Consider the following 18,117-nt stretch of genomic DNA (forward strand, 5'->3'; position numbering starts at 1 on the left):
AGGTCTTGAATGGAGCTGTTTATCTTCTTTTTAAGAACATTTGTACAGAGAAATCACATTTATAAATTTTGCATGCCTTTTGTAAATGCGTATGTTTGACAATGCTTTGATCAAGTCTGAGAAATATGAATAGAGATTTTGCTTAACTTGTGGCCAGACTGCTTTCCAGCCCAAAACTAGTATGCTGTGAATATAATAAAGCATACTATTCCTTTCTTGTCCTGCTCCCTTGTTGTGCTGGAAGAGACAAAGGAGCAAGTCATCTGCTGTGACCTTCCACAGAAAATAGGATTCACTCCTCTTCCAAACCCTATCCTGTCTTACCAGCACATGTTGCAACAGGATCACAGCAGGGACTGTTTTATTTCCCTTCCTGTCTGTTGTAGGTGGATTATGTTGATCAGCAATTGATTCTGTATCAGGAGCAAATTAGATTTTCCTCCTGATTTGAATATTGAGAACCACATCTCCTTATTAGACATCTGTAGGAAGATGTGGGACTATGTCCCTCAACACTGTTGTGTTGCTTAATAAGGAGAGTCACGAGTCTTGATCTCTCATTTCTTGTATTTCATGGTGAAGAGCAGTTTGAGAATGTGGCTTTATCACATAGATAAGACAAAAGGTTATCTTCAAAGTTTTTGGTAGCTTTTGCAAGCTTCATCTGCATAACAGTTTCTGAATTAGGTCTAACTCAGAAAAAAAATTGCTAAATCTGCGCTTAACTGCAAATCACTGGGGTGATCCTGTAGGTTTCAAGTCTTTTCAGGGAGATGACCCATTCATATTGAAGTAATTAACTGTTGACAGGACCTGGGTGCACTTCCATGCATATTGGTTTCTATAATGTCTTTTGCTGATTGTATTTGAGTTGGTTTAACCTCTTCAAGAAATTACAACATGACAGTATTAATGCAGCTTGCTTATTATTATGTGACTATTTATCTTGTCACAGAGAAAAAAATCTGCTTTAAAAGCATTAATCAGTAAAATGTCTGTAAAATTCTTTGTGTTTTGTGCAGATTTCTAAGGGGCTTTTTGTTGGTTCCTGTATCACTCCTATCACTTAAGAAATGCATTTTGCATTGAGACATCTTTCATTGCTCTTTGAACCCCCATTTGAGCAATTTGCATCTCCTTAAGTACTGATAAGAGGAATCATTAGTAGAATGTACTTAAACAGCTTTTTATGCAGGAAAGTAGATTGAGATTTTGGGGGTTTGCAAGTGCCAAGAGCTTGATTTACAGAAATAAAGAGTGACAGCTCACCTTCTGGAAATATAATGGGAAAATGTTTATAATTTGCAAACCACGGGGTAAACTTGTTGTACACTAAATGTGAGTCAGCTGGAAGGCCTGTAGGGCAAATTAGACACAGATGGAAAACAGGGCACAGTTTTGTAGCACAGCATCTGTAGAGCTTAACACTTGACTGTGCTAACCCTGGCAGCGCTGCTTCACTCCGTATTGCTTCTGATAATTTAGGACCTCCTCAGACCAGCAGTGGAAACGAGCAGCACTCCTCAGCCTCCATCTTTGAGCATGTGGATAGGATGTCCCGTTCCTCAGATGCCAGCAGACGTGTCCCAAGCAAGATCCAGCTGATTGCCATGCAGCCCATGGCAGCCCCTCCGGTCCAGAACTCTGTGCTCTCCGATCGGGTGGCAGAGACCAACAAAATCAATAAAGAGGTATTTCTGAGAGGGCTTTCCATGGTTTTGGAAGATTCTATGCCTAGTCAAGTGAAAAGTAGCCAGTTTCTTGTTATCAGGAGTTCCTTGTAAATTCCTTTAGTTACAGGAATAATCCTGTTTCCATCCAGAGAAATTATCTGACCTGTTTTTAAGGGATGCCTAAACCAAAATTCAAACACAGAGAGGATTTGATGGTCAGGATACCTTTGTGTTAGGGTCCTTGTGCTAGTCAGCAGGACGTGACTAAAAGACATGACTAAAAGACAAAGTTGTGCTAATTAATGTGTGAGAATTGGAACATATGGCCCACCTTGGTTTTCATTCTACACTATTCTTTTACTTTTCAGGACTCAGAATGTTCAGGACTCAGAATATCTCAAAGCATTCTGGGGTGTGAATTTGCAGCCCACTTCATTGCTTTCAACTTCTAATGTGTTTAGCTGACACTAAAGATACAAAATTTCTTGCTTTTTCTGAGGCTCATGTTTTTATTAGCAGAATATGAGCGTGCCTAGGGCATGAGGAGAGGTAAAGCACCATAAAACCTCATCATACACTGCCTGACAGTAGCACCTACCTGCATCCTGGTTTGGTGTGAGATGACATTTTTTCATAATTCAGAGCGGAAGATTACTCAAACCTGTAACTGAATTTTGATTACTCAAAAGTGTAACTTCGTCAAGAATCTGTGTTTCTCAGTACCTTACTGAAGAGAGGCAAATATATCTATCTAGGATACAGAGGCAGGAGGAGCCACAAAACAGAAATCTGTCTGTATGGGCAGAAGACATATGATTCTGACTATAAGCATAAAGAACAAGTCTGACTTCTGTCCTCTGTATGCTTTTATTTTTTTGGATTTTCATGAGAGAATACACAAAAATCAATTTTTATTTGGTTCTTAATTTGCTGATGTGTTCCAGAACTAGTCCAGCACAGGCAGGGCAGTTGTTGCTAATCTGGTGCTCAAGTGTTTACCAGTGATAAGAATCAGAATCATTTGAGTGGGTTTTGGGCCAGGACTTACAAGTGCGGTGTTACAACAGCTTTACCCAGATAATGAGATGTACTCCATGAAATTTGAAAAAAGGTAGGAGAGATGCATGAAAACTCATCCTCCAGGATGATGCAGAGCTGATAGTGCCATGTTCAGCTGGGTATCTGGGCCTTTGTGTTGCTGCTGTGTTCCTGCATAGCATATGGCACAGCAGAGGCACTGAGTTGTGAGCTCAGTTGGCTCTTGAAGTTCTTGCTTCTTATGTGATGAAGGTCATTAAAGGGAAAGGCTGGCAGATTTAAACCCTGTTGATCAAATATCTGTTTGCCTAGCATAGCTAACTACAGACTGGTTAGTCTTATCTTTTCAGAGCAATGTTATGTCTGGCAGACAGGAGCAGTTTTTTGTGTTCCTCCTTTTATTAACAAACTGCCACTTCCCTCTAATTGCACCTGCTGTGCTGGCAATCATGCTGTGTGTAATAGTACATCTACCTGGGGAGACAATGGGGAGACTGCAAAATATCCAGGAAGCAAAGTGTGCTCATAAATTGTGTGACTTATTTTAGTCCTTCAGAGATTTGGGGGAGGGAGGCAGGGACAGGCAGAGAGGTGGGGAGGAGAGCTTTACAGAAGAGCAGCAAAATCCAGTTTGAAAAGTATATAACTACAAAAATATTCCTCTCTTTTTTTTTTTTTTTTTGTTTTTTCCCTTGTCCTTCCTGCAGATACAAACAGCCCTGAGGCACAAATCTGAGATCGAGCACCACCGCAATAAGATCCGCCTCCGTGCCAAGCGCAAGGGTCACTATGAGTTCCCAGTGGTGGATGACGTGGTGGTGCTTGACTCCAAGGAGCAGCACAGGATATATCGCAAGGCACAGATGCAGATTGACAAGATCTTGGACCCTGGAGGCAGTGTGCCTACTGTCTTCATAGAGCCCAGGAAGAGGTAGGGGTTTCAAAGATGGAATGAACAATTTTCTTCTAGAGTCGGTGCCCAAACTGCATCAAAGCTGTCATCTAAAACTACATCTTAACTACATCAAAACTACATCTTAACTGCCAGAGCTGGAAATCATTTTGATCACTAGTTGAGTTTATCTAGGTGAAAAGGATTGGGGTGTTCTGGACACTTTTATTTTTTTCAGTATATGCCGCTATGTTTTGATTTCAAATTATGTTTTTACAAGTTCTCAGCAGTGAAGTCTTTATAAATAAGCCCAAATGTATGAAAATAGTCTTAAAACAATTTAGTATTTACTTTGCCATTTGTTTGAATAATTCTTGTGTGGTGTAGAGGGATCAGAATTCCAATATCAGCACTAAAAAAGAAAGCTGAAAGTAATATATATGCAAGTAATATAACCAGCAAGTAATAATATTTTTATAAAGCGGGGGGCAGGGGGAGAGGAATATGTAAAATAAGGAAAACCTTGAACAACCTAAAAAGCATGAACATTCTGAACATTAAAGGCAAATTCACAAATCAGTGAGATTACCCAGAGGGAATACATAAAAGGTTATAAGGCACATCTGTCAGCTTCATAGATCTGCCTTCCTGGCCTTGTATTTGCAGAGAAAGTTTTCCCTGTGTTCTGTTTCGGGCTTATGAGTACAGGCACTTTGTTCCTGGAACGCTGGTGCCCAGTGGATGCTTCTGCATTGACAGAAAGTAGCTTTTTTCCAGGGTGTGGGTTCCTCAACTGGTTTGTATGGTGGGGTTAAACCCTCTTTACCAAACACAGAGCTTTGTTGGCAGTGTGATCTGTTCTGCAGCTGCAGATGTGTCACACATTGGGCTGGGGAGCTGGAACACAGGCAACCTGGACAGGTGAATGTCAGAGGGAGGTGACTCTGGACAGAATTTAGGGGAAGAATGGGATACTTCAGAGAGCTGTCAATGAGAGTGTTACTAAGAGAAGCTTGAGGAATGGAATACTGGGAAAGGGAAGAGAAACGGGGCTGAGGCAAGGGTGACTTGGAGGAAATGAGCAGAGGAGTTCAAGCTTGAGAAGAAAAATTTCAAGAATAATTTGATTACCTCTCTCTCTCTCTCTGCTTTTTGGTTTTTTTCCTGTTAAGTTCTCGTGCAAAACGTTCTCCCAAGCAGCGCCGTCGCCATCAGATAAATGGGAGCCCAATTGATGCTGAAAAGGACAGGTTAATCACAACTGACAGTGATGGGACATACAAAAGGCCTCCAGGAGTCAATAATTCTGCATATATTGTATGTATGTCTCTTGAATGGGAGGACTGTTCTGATAATGATGACAGCTGTGACACTGGCAGGTTTTTGGCCTTCTGTTTGTGGTCCATATGATGTGGTTAGTTTCAGTCATGCAGTTAGCATGTAAATCAAAATGAAATAAGGATTTCGTTGACAGTCTGTCATTTTTAAGCAGTAAAATTCTGCTGAATATTCTTTGATATTACAGAGGCCAAGAACCAAAGCCTTGTTTTCATTAATGCCGCTGTGTTATGCACATGAAAGTGTGCTTGGCATGTTCCACAATATCTTGAACATAGTTTCGCTCTAGTCCAATTTGCTGGATGTTATATATTCATATATTACAGTAAATTTCATCCTTTGCTCTTACAGAGTGGAAGACTCAGGTCTCTTTATGAGAAATTTTCTCATGTTTCAAATGCAGCAATTAATTATTAATGACAGAGAAACACATCTTTGTACTACAGTAACATGAAACAATTCTAGTGCAATGTCTTGAAAATTAATTTTGTCTCACATCTAAAAAAAGACACTGGAGAATACTTCTGTTCAATCATATCCATGTCACAAACAGTACTTAGGCATCTTTAACCACTTCTAAGCAGATTCCATGAAGCCAAGTGATAATATTGGAAGCCCCTGGACAGTTCTTATCTTTAAAGATGGTTTAATAATTTTAAGAATTTCACTGTTAGCTGCATATGTGGTCAGGTGACTCTGATGTCAATTTCTGCAGTTTCCCTTTGCCTTCAGACATGAGTGTGATGATTTTAATGTCATGCTGCAGTAGAATGAATTATCATCTGGAGCTGTTTAATTAAGACATGGCACACAGCAGGCTCAGCCCCTTTGGCATCTGCAGTGAGACTGCTCGGAATGCTAAGTTCCTAATAAAGTAGAGGCTTGTGCCTCTTGACGACTGATTTTGCAGTCTGCATGCAGTGGTAAGAATGAGCTCTGATAATAAGTCTGCTGCTCTAAAGCTCGTTTAATTTCCTCTCACTGATGAACAATAAGCCCATGTGGTAAGATCCCAGGTAGTAATTATGATGCATGCCTAAGGTATTGCTGCATTGAAGCACTTACATGAATCCCATTCAGGTGATGCACCCAAGTTCAAGTTCCATGCAGGTTACCACTTAGTTCCTTAACAGCTTCCTTTCTGCGTTTTTCTGGGAGGTGATAATTGTTTAATGTTACTGCTGATGTGGTCAGTTATAAGCTAAAGACTGAATTAATTTCTTGGAACTGCAAAAGCTGTAAAGTGATAGATGTAGACAGAGCTGATTGGTTTTCTTCTGGGTGGAGAAATGATCTCTGCATGACTTCATTACATGGTTGCAAAACACAAGATTTCTGTTATAGCTGAGTAACTCCTGCCTAAAGCTCTGCTGCCTTACCTGAGATCAGAGTCCTGTCACAGACATCTTTTATGAAAAATCCTTTCCTTAGGATTTTTCCTTTTGAGAAACTGAGAGGCCTCAAGAACAAAGTGTAAACAATGGTTATCTGCTGCTGTGGAATGCAACAGGTGAATCTTTGATTGGCCCACCTTAGTAGTTTCTAATTAATGGCCAATCACAGTGAGCTGGCTCGAACAGAGAGTCCGAGCCACAAGCTTTTGTTATCTTTTTTTTATTATTATTCTTAGCTAGCTTTCTGGTGAATTTTTTTTTCTATGTTTTTAGTATAGTTTTAATATAATATATATTATAAAATAAAAATCAAGCCTTCTGAAACATGGAGTGAGATCTTCATCTCTTTTTTCATCTTAAGACTCCTGTGAACACAGTCACAGAGTCCTTCAGACTACACTGAATGAAGTGTTGGAGTGTTGAATGAAGTGTTTGGTGTTACATATGTGCACGCAGCAGCAGGGAGGGTAAGGGCACGTGACGTGATTTTGGTCAAGACTGTGTCGCTCAGCCTGAAGGCCCACAGGGGCTTGGAAGCCAGTTAGATTTTCTCTGTGGCTGCCCTTCACCTTCCTTCTGTTTGCTGCAGTCGGACCCAGACCTGCCAGCGGAGCCGCAGACGTCGTCCTCAGCGGAGGTGGGGAAGCTGGCGGGGCTGCCGGCGCACGCCGTGCCGCAGTACGTGCCCCCGCAGCCGTCCATCGAGGAGGCGCGGCAGACCATGCACTCCCTGCTGGACGACGCCTTCGCCCTCGTGGCTCCCAGCAGCCAGGCCGGCTCCAACGCCGTGCCTGCGCCCGGGGGCTCCGCAGCACAGCCGGTGAGGGGCAGGGAGGGAGGGACTGCCTCGGGGCGGGCTGGACTGTTGGAATAGTACCAGTATTATTGGTGTTACAATGCCAGTAATAACAAACTGGCCCTTACTGCTTGACCAAAGGTGGCAACTGTGGTGGTTTCACCTCAGAGGCACCTTTGGCTGGCTGGATGCTGCAGCTGGGTGCATGGAGGCAAGTCCAAACATGCAGGAGCTCAGGTTTACCTCTGGTGGAGAAGCTTTAAGACAATGGTGAAGGAAAGGAGTCGATTCTGCTGGAGGGTTTCAATCCAGAGCTTTATTCCTGGCCCACAGGCCTCTGAATCCAGTGACGGCTCCAACAGAACTCACCAACCATGTGGTTGCTGTTCCTTTTAACCCCAGGGAGAGGGGGACAGAAGGGGCATGGGGGGCTATCAACCAGGTACAGGGGGACACCTGGATGGCCCAATGTCCTCCAGGGGTGAAAGACATCTTTTGAACTCTGCCAATCGCTCAGTGTCCTCCTGGAATGCCAGGATTGACTGACAGTGCTCAGCAGGGAGCAAGGGAGGGGAAAGGAGAGGTAGCTGACGCACCTGGGGAAACAAACTACAGGGAGAGACCTGAGGAATCTGAGGCAAACCATGACATCACACTTCAACACTGGGAGGTAACATCCCAGATGTTTATTTGGGATGCAGTTCTAAAGGCATCTCTGGGAAGGGAGTTAGCGCCGCTTGAGCCATGGCCATTCTGTTGTGTCCTTGCTGTCAGGGCTTAGCACAACCTAGAACATTCCTGGAACAAGGAGAATTCAGAAATGACTGTCACAAGATGCTGAACTTGCTTTCTGAGCTCTTTGGTTTCTTTTCCCTTTTCCCATCTCATTTCCTTCAGGATAATTTGATCATTTCAGTTCTTCTCAGTTAGGATCTTTCACAAGTCAGTCTTGCTGTGTCTGAGAGTTAAACTTTTTCTTTTTTTTTTTCCTTTTTTTTCTTTTTTTCTTTTTTTTTTCTTTTTTTTTTTCTTTTCTTTTTTTCTTTTTTTTTCTTTTTTTTTTTTCTTTTTTTTTTCTTTTTGGAATGTGTGGTAGTTCCTATTTTGACAATGAAAAAAAGAATGCATTTGGCATAGGTCATATTTTTCCGCAGGATATCCAAAAGCTTTCAGGAAATGAGGGATAGGGAAGCAGTGTTTCTGTGTATGATTTTTTTGTTTTGATGGAGCACTGAAACACATGGATAATCCTGTAGGTCATGATAAGTTCTGATGAATCTGAGCGCTGTGGTGTCTCTGCTGCAGTCTGATGCTTTTTGAGGTCAAAAGAGATTTCCAAATGCCAAGGTTGGCTTTTTGCTAAGTAGATATTGGAGCAGCTCTTGATCTTCTGCAACTGAAAAAAAGCATTTCTGAAAGGTTTTTAAATTAAGACTGCTCATACAGAAGAGACTGTAGCTGCTGTAGCAGTGATTCCCAGATCTTCTTGTGCTCCTTTGTTTGTAAAACTTGAATTCTTATGGCTGCCATCAAGTCCTACATACAGGCTTAGTGATCTCTGCCATTCATCATTTAAAAGGCTGACTGTGGAGTTCCCAAGGTATGAATTTTGATTTTAATTTGTTTTTTTTTTTCATTCTCCTGACAGAGATACATGGAATTTGGAATGACTCCGCCAGCAGCACCAGGTCTCCTACCGAGGTAGCTTTTTACCGATCAAATTATCATTTATTATTTTCCTTGCAATTACTTCAGATTTCTTACTGGCACTGGTATATTATTATGCAAAGTAGTGCATAAATGAGAAGTAACAGGAGTCCAGATCCAGTCTTTGTTACTTATTTATGAAGCATAAATGACATATGCATGCTGTATGGAATCCAAGCCTCTGTTTAAAAGAAATGTGTCTCTAGCCCCTCAGCTATAGCAAAATCCTTCCAATATTCAGTAAACCACTGAGTATGAGCTTTTGGAGAGCCTGAAACAGTTACTCAGATGCATGTAATTCTCCCAGTACTCATGCTTTCATCTTGTTTCTGTATCCTCAGGGCAACACTCATTCACAACAGCTTTCATATGACTAACAGATTCATTCTATTTTTAACCAAGTTGAGAATAAATGACAGAGCACAGTGACCCTCACAGAGAAAGTCTGCCTTGCAGCCCTATTATTTTAAAATCAGGGGAGGAACAAATTCTCCATCTTCTCCTGCCCTTGCCATGAGAGATTTGTGTAAAGGGGAGAAAACGTTTGTCCAGGTGATTGTTTACTTCACATTTGGTTTTTGTGTTTTAACCAGATGTAAAGTTGGACTCTTGAGTCATGGTGCTCACAGGGGTGAGACTTGTCTCACCCTCTCCAAGCTGTTGCAGCCAGGCTGGTCAAATGGTGGCCTTGTGCTGCTCTCTCATTGCCTTCTTAGAGTTCACCATGTGAGATGAAATCCCACAGTTATCCATGTCATTCATCAGACTTCACCTGAACTCTTCACTGCCTTGGAAACTTGATGGTAAAATAACTGTGAAGAACTTTCCTTTATTTCTTGTTCTGCAACTTGATTTTGGGAAGACCAAGTAGAAAAGGAAGAGTTTCTATGCATCTTGCATAGTTCTTGGCTGGAGGTGACAGCTTCAGTGTGAGTGGAGCATACATGAAATGGCACACAGCATGTACATATTCAGGGAAGATGTGATAAATTAATCATGAAAGTGCTGTAGTCCATGTTAACCTGAGCAAGATGGTGTCTTCACAGTGTGTTTTTTATTCAGATGTTTATCATTCTTTTGGCATGGGCAGCCTGAATTTATGTAAATCACAAAAGGCCAAATGCTGGCTTTGCCAGTGTCAGCAGAGTAAGTTAACAATCTGCAAAGTCATTGATCTGAACAGAAAGAATTCCTCTAAGTTTTCATTAAAATAGAAAGCTTCCTAAAGCTTGGTCAGTAGAAAACAAGTTGTCATGGTTGTGCTGTGGGAGTTATTCTCAACATCTGAAGATAATGACAAACAATTTGATAGAAGCAATGCCCCTGGCTAGAGGAAGGAAAAATAACCTAAGGTCAGTGTGATTAGGTGGCATGTATCAATGTCATAGTCCATTTGGTTGAATATCCAATGCATGGAATACTAGTTGGGTGAGCATACTGTTCTCTTCCCTGTAATAACACCATCAGCATCTTTAATGGGGTGGAACCAACCTGGGGAAAAAAATTAAATGTGAAAGACCTAGGTCACATAACAGCTAGGCAGTCATAAAGGCACAATGAACAGCTTTTGCCAGGAAATGGGTATTGAATCATGCAACAGAGATAAATATACTGAGCTAGAGTGGATTAGTGGTGTAAAATTGATTCTTGGACCACTATCTCCTGACTTAAATGACTGGAGATAATTTTGGGGTTTTTTTGGATGTGTAAAAATTGAAAGCTGAGTTTCAGTCTGGAAATAAGAAAGAGCACTACAAAGCCTGTATGATACAGATGCAGAGCTGTATTCTGGTTTTATGCTCTAATGTTGATCCTTTGACTTTATAGAGAAGCTGTAGGTATCTATTATAAAGAAGATTGAGAAGGTGAAGCCTTTTTAAATGTGAACCTTTCAAGTGCAAACACATCAGCAATAAAGAATTTACTTCCCGTCCTCTGAAAAATTGGCACAAAAAGAATACATTTGCGGTAATGTTGAGAAAATATTTTCTTTAGACAACATCAAAAAATTCTAGTAATTCATCAGCTTCAAAATTCCAGCTCAACACTGCAGGCATAAAGGGCCAGATTATTACATCCTTTACTGATTACAGTGATTAACATAACAGAAGTGATGTTGTTAAACATTACCTACTCATTGAAGCATTTATTTGAACTAGTTTGTGTGGTTGGAAATGGTTTCCTCTGGATCTGCTGAGTGGACAGATGAGGATTGGACATGAGGGACCTGGGGAAATTCTAGGACTTCCACAGTGGGATTGTTACAGGTTGAAGCCCTTTAACCTTCTCCATCTTGTAACTCTGCATGCCAAATAGCTGGGACTTTTATTTACAATTACTTATTTGTGCTTTATTAGGTGATTTATTATGTCAGCTTTCTTTGCTATCTGGCTGTCATATGAAGGTGGGTAGTTTTCCAAATAAAGCACAAATCAAGAATAGTGCAAGCTAGATGCAGTCACAGGGTTTTGCAGTAAAACAAAGGGTTGTATAATCGAGATCTTGAAGAACAGCATACACTGCAGGCTGTAGCCTAGGAGGGCTTAGATGCCATTGTGGTAAAAGGCATAGAAAACTCATCCCTAGCCCTCGCTTTGTGTAGTTCCATGTGCCTGAGCCTGGCTGCTTGTCTCATTTTGCTATTTATAGCAAATACATAACAGTGACTACCAGCACCAGCCTGATCGATAGGAAACATTAATTTCAGTAGACATTACATTTCTTCATATATGCTAATGCTTTGAGTCGTTTCACAAATCTTAAAGAGCACAGTTTTGAAAACTTCCTGAAAAATTATCAGGATACTTCATGAAGGAATATTTGTTCACAAAATGCACAGGTAATGCAGTTTATGTTTTGGTTTAGACCAAAAGTGTGTGCCTAGAAACTCTTTGAGTAGAGTCAGCTTTGTTGCTGAGGTAAGCAGCTACATCACTGCTGAAGTGTTATTTTCTATTTTTTTTCATTGAAGATGCTTTTTTCCCCCAAGGAGAAAACAAGATCTTAAGATCTGTCAACTTTTTTCTCTGCGTTGAGGAGACTGCAACATGTGAAAAATTTTACTTGTGTAAAATTTCGTTAAAACATGTTCTTCAGATGTAAATATTTTCCTCAACATTGAAGGTTGAGACTGCAACATGGGAAAAACATTTGTGTAACATTTTGTTTAAACATGTTCTTCAGATATAAATATTTTCCTCAACACTGAAGGTTACAATTACATTAAAACACCTAAAGAACCACTGTGCGAGGCACACCTACGTTATTGTTCCTGATTAGGGATTTCACTTCTTCTAACCTTGCCTCCTCTTCCACAGGCAGAACTTTGGGCCAGGTTTCCTTCAGCCTGCAGAGCTGATGCACGGAGAGCAGCCACCCCCTGAGGTTCAGTACTCCTCCAGGGGGATGTACTCAGAGGAAATGCCATCAGTGGCACGGCCACGGCCCGTTGGAAGCACTGCAGGTACACCTCACTCAAGTTAAATATGCAGGAAAATAACTGAGCCTTTCCTCTATCTGTTCCTATGCCAAGGTCGCCACTAAGGTGTCGTTCTCCTTCAGCTGCTACATGTGATAGGTGGTCCTTGTCCTTAATGCCCAAAAAAAGATTATTACAAAGTGAGGTTAACTTCACTTTTTGTAGGACCTTGCATTGCCTCTTTTTTAGTATCTTACAAGCACTGGTTATCACAAAGTGTATTTTCACAAAACCCCATTTGCTAAGAATTACTTGTTTCAGAGATGACAATGTATGCTAACTTTCCATTTTGAACTAATTTTTGCATCCCAAATCAGCATGCTAAATAGCAAAATTTTTTAACATTTCTCTATATCCATGTTTCTTATTTCTCTTTGTAAAATTGTGTGCATTAGAACAGTATCTCTTTGTTTTACATTGAATTATCTATTTCTGCTTTCCCCATGAAATCACCTTCCCTCATCTGGTTGAGATAATTTTGATAGCAGTCACCAATGCTGTCATGATGGTAACATCACATGGTAGCTAAGCAGCAAACACTTCTAAGAATAAAATTTTGTATTGCTATGTAAATGTTACAGTTAATTTTGTCCCAGATAAATATTTTCGTCCTTGAAAAAGACTGGAAATATGATCATATACTTATATCAGAAGCCCGGTTTTGATAGTTGCTCTCATCTCCCTGTAAATGTTAAATGAATAAGAATAGTAGGAATGTTGTAACTGTTACAGCTAAACAATGACTATTTTATTCCCTAATTCACGCTATTGTCTAAATGTTAATATGTATTCTGCTTTAAAGTTTGGAGGCACTTAAGATATTTCGTTTCTGTCCCACAGCATGATTACGTGTAAATATCAAACTTCTCAAATATTGGGGAGTTTTGAGAGAAAATAGGGAAGTGATCAAACTGTCCATCACGTTAATCACACTGTTGTTTTTGTCTTTTCCTCCCCTTTTGTGCATACACACACTTTTATGTATCTCTGGCTTAAATGTGTTTCATTTCTAATGAATAATGAAGTATTAATAGTAATTTTAAGAATAAAAATGTAAATGACATTTCCCTGTGGGAGACAATTAATGAAGAAGGAAAGCTGGCATGTTGTTACGTATCTCTTGCAATTAGTGGTGGCAGCTATCCTTGCATATGTTTGAAAGCAGTGGGAAGAAGGGAAGGGAAGGAAGAGGAGAAAGGAGGAGGTTGGCTTTCAGGCTGGAAGGAGATGCAGTGTGTTGTGACCTTCTCTTAGTTAAGGACAGCATGGTTTAATATTTAACCACAGAGCAAAGCTGAGAGAAGCACACTCTTACTTAGTCGTGTGTTTATTCTTCAACACCACACAACAGGAGGCAGTCTGCAGAGTTAGGGTCTTGCCAGTGTGATGCAAATAAGGTGTGCCACAGGAGCAAATGTCCTCTCTTTGCTGCTGAGTAATTGGCATGACAGCATTGCCTGAGCTTTCAGTAAGCACTGTTGGGAAAGGGCTGGCATGTTTTTGAAATGAGGAGTAACCCATGTCAGAGATGTGTGTATCTCAACCTCTTCTTTCAGTGCAGTGCCATGAAATGCATCACACTCACATGAGCTGCACAAAATGCACATAACTTTTCTGTCTTCATTCCACACTGACAGCCTTCTTTCTGCTGATTTTTATTAACTGCACAGAAACAGAGCTCCATTTTCTTCTCGTCTCCCGCTTCCAACAAAGTTTTATGTTATCATATGTCTGCCCTGCAAACTTGACTGTGTATGAAGATGAAAAAAACCAATATTTGCTTTTAAGGTTCTCAGATACAGCACCTCACTCAGGTGGGAATTGCTAGCAGGATCGGAGGTCAACCAGTGGAGCTCCCCTCAGGCAGAGCAGGGCATGGCCAGCCGGGGGGGCCAGGGTGGCCCCAGTATCGTGGAGAGGATGAATGTGCTAGGCGAGATGCAGTGAGTACTCTTACACATTTCCATAGTTTCCAAAGTAGTGATTTGTTTGGGTATTTTTTTCTTGCATTACTGTTTGGAACTTTTTTTCTCCTCCCCTGGAATACTTTTAGTTGCTTCTCTGACATCCTTTGCTTTGCTCTTCAGACCCTTGTTAGCTCTTCTGACTTCTGCTTGCTGTTCTTTCACCTTTGCTTCTCCAAATGCTTTCTCTCATTTTTCCCTACCTTTTTTTTTTCCTCGCTTGAGGCCTTCACCCATTAATTGCAGTTCATCCAGTTCTGCTTCTGAGCTCCAGCAGAGGTGGATACTGCTTTCCATTCCTTCTTTGAAATATGCCTCTGTATTTTGAGATCATTGTCATTAGAAAACATTGAATTAAATTGTCCCAGGCTGCCATCCTATTTTGTATGCATAAAGATCTTTTATCTTCTGTATCAGTGCTAACAGCAGGAGTCAGGGAAGCAGAAAAAGGTTCATACTTGCCCATAACATTGGAGGTGTTTTTAAACAAGTTTCTTTCCTAGCCTAAGTCAGCAGGAGGTGGTAAATGAACACATGCTCCTTTACCTGTGTTGCCCAGGCGGCCACGGTGATTTCATGTTCTTGGCAGCTGTGCTTCCAGAGGTTGACATTTCTGATTCAACCAGATGTGTGAGGTTGAAGGTAACATATGGCCTTGCCAGGAGAGAGACACTTGGCTGCTACCAGTCCCTCTTTGGTGCATTTGCATCCTGGAGCAGACTGACCTGCAACAGGTTTATTGCAATACTCTTGAGAGTGACAACTTTATGCTTCTTCTTTTGCTTCTTAGTTTAAACTATCTTTTTTTGATTTCTTCCTTGAGGAAAGAAAGTGGGATCTCCTCCTTTTGCATATTTAGGGCAGTGTGTGTTCACACTACTTGATGTTCCTTTGCGGTATTGCATGATCATGACATAGCTTTGCAGAAAGGAAATGCAACAGGATGGGCTTATCTCTAGATTTTGGTGAAATTGAGCTGCCTCCACTCCAACTAAACTCAAGAGGAGCAGCATCAAGTTTTTGAGAACTGGGTATGCTGTTTAATACTATTCAAAAACTTCAGCTGTCAAAGCTGAAAGATCTGTTTCCCTAATTTAATGTGCATTCTGTGCTTGAAACTGTGGCATTTGAATGGAAGATCATAATTTCAGTTTACATCTAAGAGAGCACTTGCATGAGAGATCTTAGTGTCTCAAGTTCTATTTTCAGAGACATCTCTGGGTTACCATTTATTGACCTTTCTTTACATTTGTCTCTCTTTTCTGAAAATGGCTTTTGTACATCTGTGGGCATGTTCCTGTTCAAATCATTGAAATCCAGGCTGGTTTTCTTTTGGTTTGTCTCAGTTTAAAGATTTCCTCAGCTTTGACAGCATTTTTTGCTCACTGGTTACTGCAGTTCATATGTTACAGCAATGTCAGTTTTTTTCAGTTTGCTATTAATAAACAGGCAAAAGGAGGAGATAATGAACTAAAACTTATTTGAATTTGGTGTCATGCAGTTGTAGGAGAGCTCACGTATTGCCTGAACTTTCTTTTTCCTGTGAGCAATTTGCAATTTTATTTTTTAAAGGATTCTTCTCATTAAAAAAAAAAAAAAGAAAAAAAACCAAAAACACCCCACCAAACAAACAAAAAGTTGTCATCTTGTAGCTTTCTGTAGTTGAATAATTACCTTTGGAATTTGGATGTTTCAATAGCACAGAGCTCTAAATTTGTCTTTCCTCGTTTTGGCAATGAGGCTTTACTTAATGATGGTCATGTTCCTTGTGGTGCATTATTCAACTGATCTGATGCAAACCTTGTCTTACTGTTCCCTCATTCTGAGCAAGTTTCTAAAATTAAACTCTGCATTTAGGAAGATTGAAATCTAGAGCATTCTTCTTGCACACAAACTGGACAGGGATCTGCATTTGTCTTCCTGCAATAGCATTTTCCTCACAGCATCCTCACCCCATTATTCCTGAAGTCAACGCCTGATTTTCTGCTGGAACATGACCTCTCACTTGTACCTCCCAGCCCAAAGCCAGTGGGCAGGGTACCATCAATTCCCTTAATTCTCCATCCAGAAGGGCCAGGGCACCCAGGAGAAGGACAACATTTCCTTAGCTGACACAAAATACAATCCTGAGCAAGTGCTCATCTGAACAAATGAAGCCTGGCTTCTTACAGTTGGTCTCAGTGTCTGACATATCTGCACCTCCCTCCACCACCTGGCATCACAGAATCCCCTGGAGCTTTCCACTGTTCTCCCAAGCCTTCCTGCAGGTTTCCAGTGTTTCCCCAAAGATACTCCTATTCTTTTCTCTCTGTTTTTCTACTCAGCTGCCCACTCTAGTATGTCTAAAAAATCTCATCAAACTTAGTTGTCCCTCAAGTCCCTGAGACAGGCCCTGTGAGATCCATGCTGGCTAAGAGATCCAGCAGAGCACAGCCTAACTTGACTTTTCTGCCACTCAGATGCAGATTCAATGATAACAAATAAGCTTATAAAAAATCAGATGATGTCTAATTAGCTACCTGGTTTTGTGAACTTTATCTATATGTTCATACATTCATATATACACAGGTATGTCTAGGTATATATTTATTTAGTTCAGTTGAAATTGGCCAGAGTTCAACGGGTATTAAATGGAGATTAACAAATTTACACTTTCATCTCATAAATCTTCATTCCTTAAGAAGGAAGATTCAATAAAATATTTTTGTCAATTTTTTCATACTGCTGTTAATTATCTAGAAGTTTTTAGGGAAAAATATCAAATGTATAGCTATTATATAGAACTATATATTTTTGCATATATAATGTCATATAACATATCTTTGTGTGTTTCTTTTAGTAAAGAAATCTTTAAAAACCAGCAAAAATTATTTCAGACGTTTTGCTCCTATTATTTTGCTGTTGTAGGTTAGTACAGGTTAGGTTTCTAAACCAATGTGGTATTGAAGTTTTACAGGCCTGTTTAATCCTGATGCTATATGTGAAATCACAGAAACACACCCTTTTCTTTTTCTGAGATATTTAAGAAAACCTTGAAAAACGTAATGTAAAAAACAGCCACTGTGGTTTTCATCAGACTCCATAAATTTCATTAAGAGAAACCATTCTTATGGTGGTAATTTAGTGCACTGTGAGATAGGAGCTGAATCACATAGTGCATTTTAATGTGAAAGTAACCTGAACATAATTTAGGTTGCTGTTAAGACTCATGTGTCAAGGAGTGTTTCCTTTTAATATTTTTTTAATGTCATCTCTTCCCCATAAACCCACAGAGTACTTGTCAGGTTTGCCAACTCTAGACTGCATGTATGAATTAGTTTCAGGTTTCACTGCCAAATGAATAATTCTTAACAATCAGGAGACCCATTCATTCCTTTCTGATACTGAAATCACCTCTCTTTTATAAGAAATAAGGCAGGATGTTACTTGGAAAACCTTTACCTATCATTCTTCTATTAAAGCCTCTATCCCCCTTGATCTGTCTCCCAGAATTAACAGTATAAAGGAGGAGTGCTGTACGTGAGTTGCACAAGAGACTCAGAATCTATTATTAATTCTTCTTTATACAAAATGGCTTAAATTTTATTCATTTGTATTATGAGAGATGTTAAGGAACTTGCTCCCATGCATTTTTGTGTTCACTGCACACGCTGCCACTGTCACTGCAGGTTCCCTGTATCCTTCCCAAGCTCTGTAATGTCCTCCTTCCCCTCCCCCTTGCTCCCAAATCCTCTTCTAGCTGACCTTGCTGTCCTTTCTTTCCCCATCAGGCTGCTCTCTCTGCTACTCCTTAAGGCTTGTTCCCAGACCAAGGTAGTGCTCACAGACTTGTGGTGG

At 40.4% G+C, this 18,117-nt stretch overlaps 1 protein-coding gene across 3 annotated transcripts in view; it reads left to right on the top strand.

Annotated features, from left to right (window-relative positions):
• The window catches only part of KIAA1549 (KIAA1549 ortholog), a 142,009-nt gene that overhangs the window by 120,546 nt on the left and 3,346 nt on the right, over positions 1-18,117 (top strand). Inside the window, exons 13-20 of one of the 3 annotated variants that reach the window (XM_058021879.1) lie at positions 1,486-1,691; positions 3,419-3,642; positions 4,776-4,920; positions 6,925-7,155; positions 8,780-8,832; positions 12,156-12,301; positions 14,105-14,259; positions 18,051-18,093. In XM_058021879.1, coding sequence (XP_057877862.1) covers positions 1,486-1,691; positions 3,419-3,642; positions 4,776-4,920; positions 6,925-7,155; positions 8,780-8,832; positions 12,156-12,301; positions 14,105-14,259; positions 18,051-18,074 — 1,184 coding nt within the window. In that variant the 3' untranslated portion in view covers positions 18,075-18,093. The remainder of the gene's footprint in view (positions 1-1,485; positions 1,692-3,418; positions 3,643-4,775; positions 4,921-6,924; positions 7,156-8,779; positions 8,833-12,155; positions 12,302-14,104; positions 14,260-18,050; positions 18,094-18,117) is intronic. The other 2 variants (XM_058021878.1, XM_058021880.1) reach the window with 2 other exon arrangements.

The sequence above is a fragment of the Melospiza georgiana genome, chromosome 4 (assembly GCF_028018845.1).
Source record: "Melospiza georgiana isolate bMelGeo1 chromosome 4, bMelGeo1.pri, whole genome shotgun sequence".
NCBI lineage: Eukaryota > Metazoa > Chordata > Aves > Passeriformes > Passerellidae > Melospiza > Melospiza georgiana.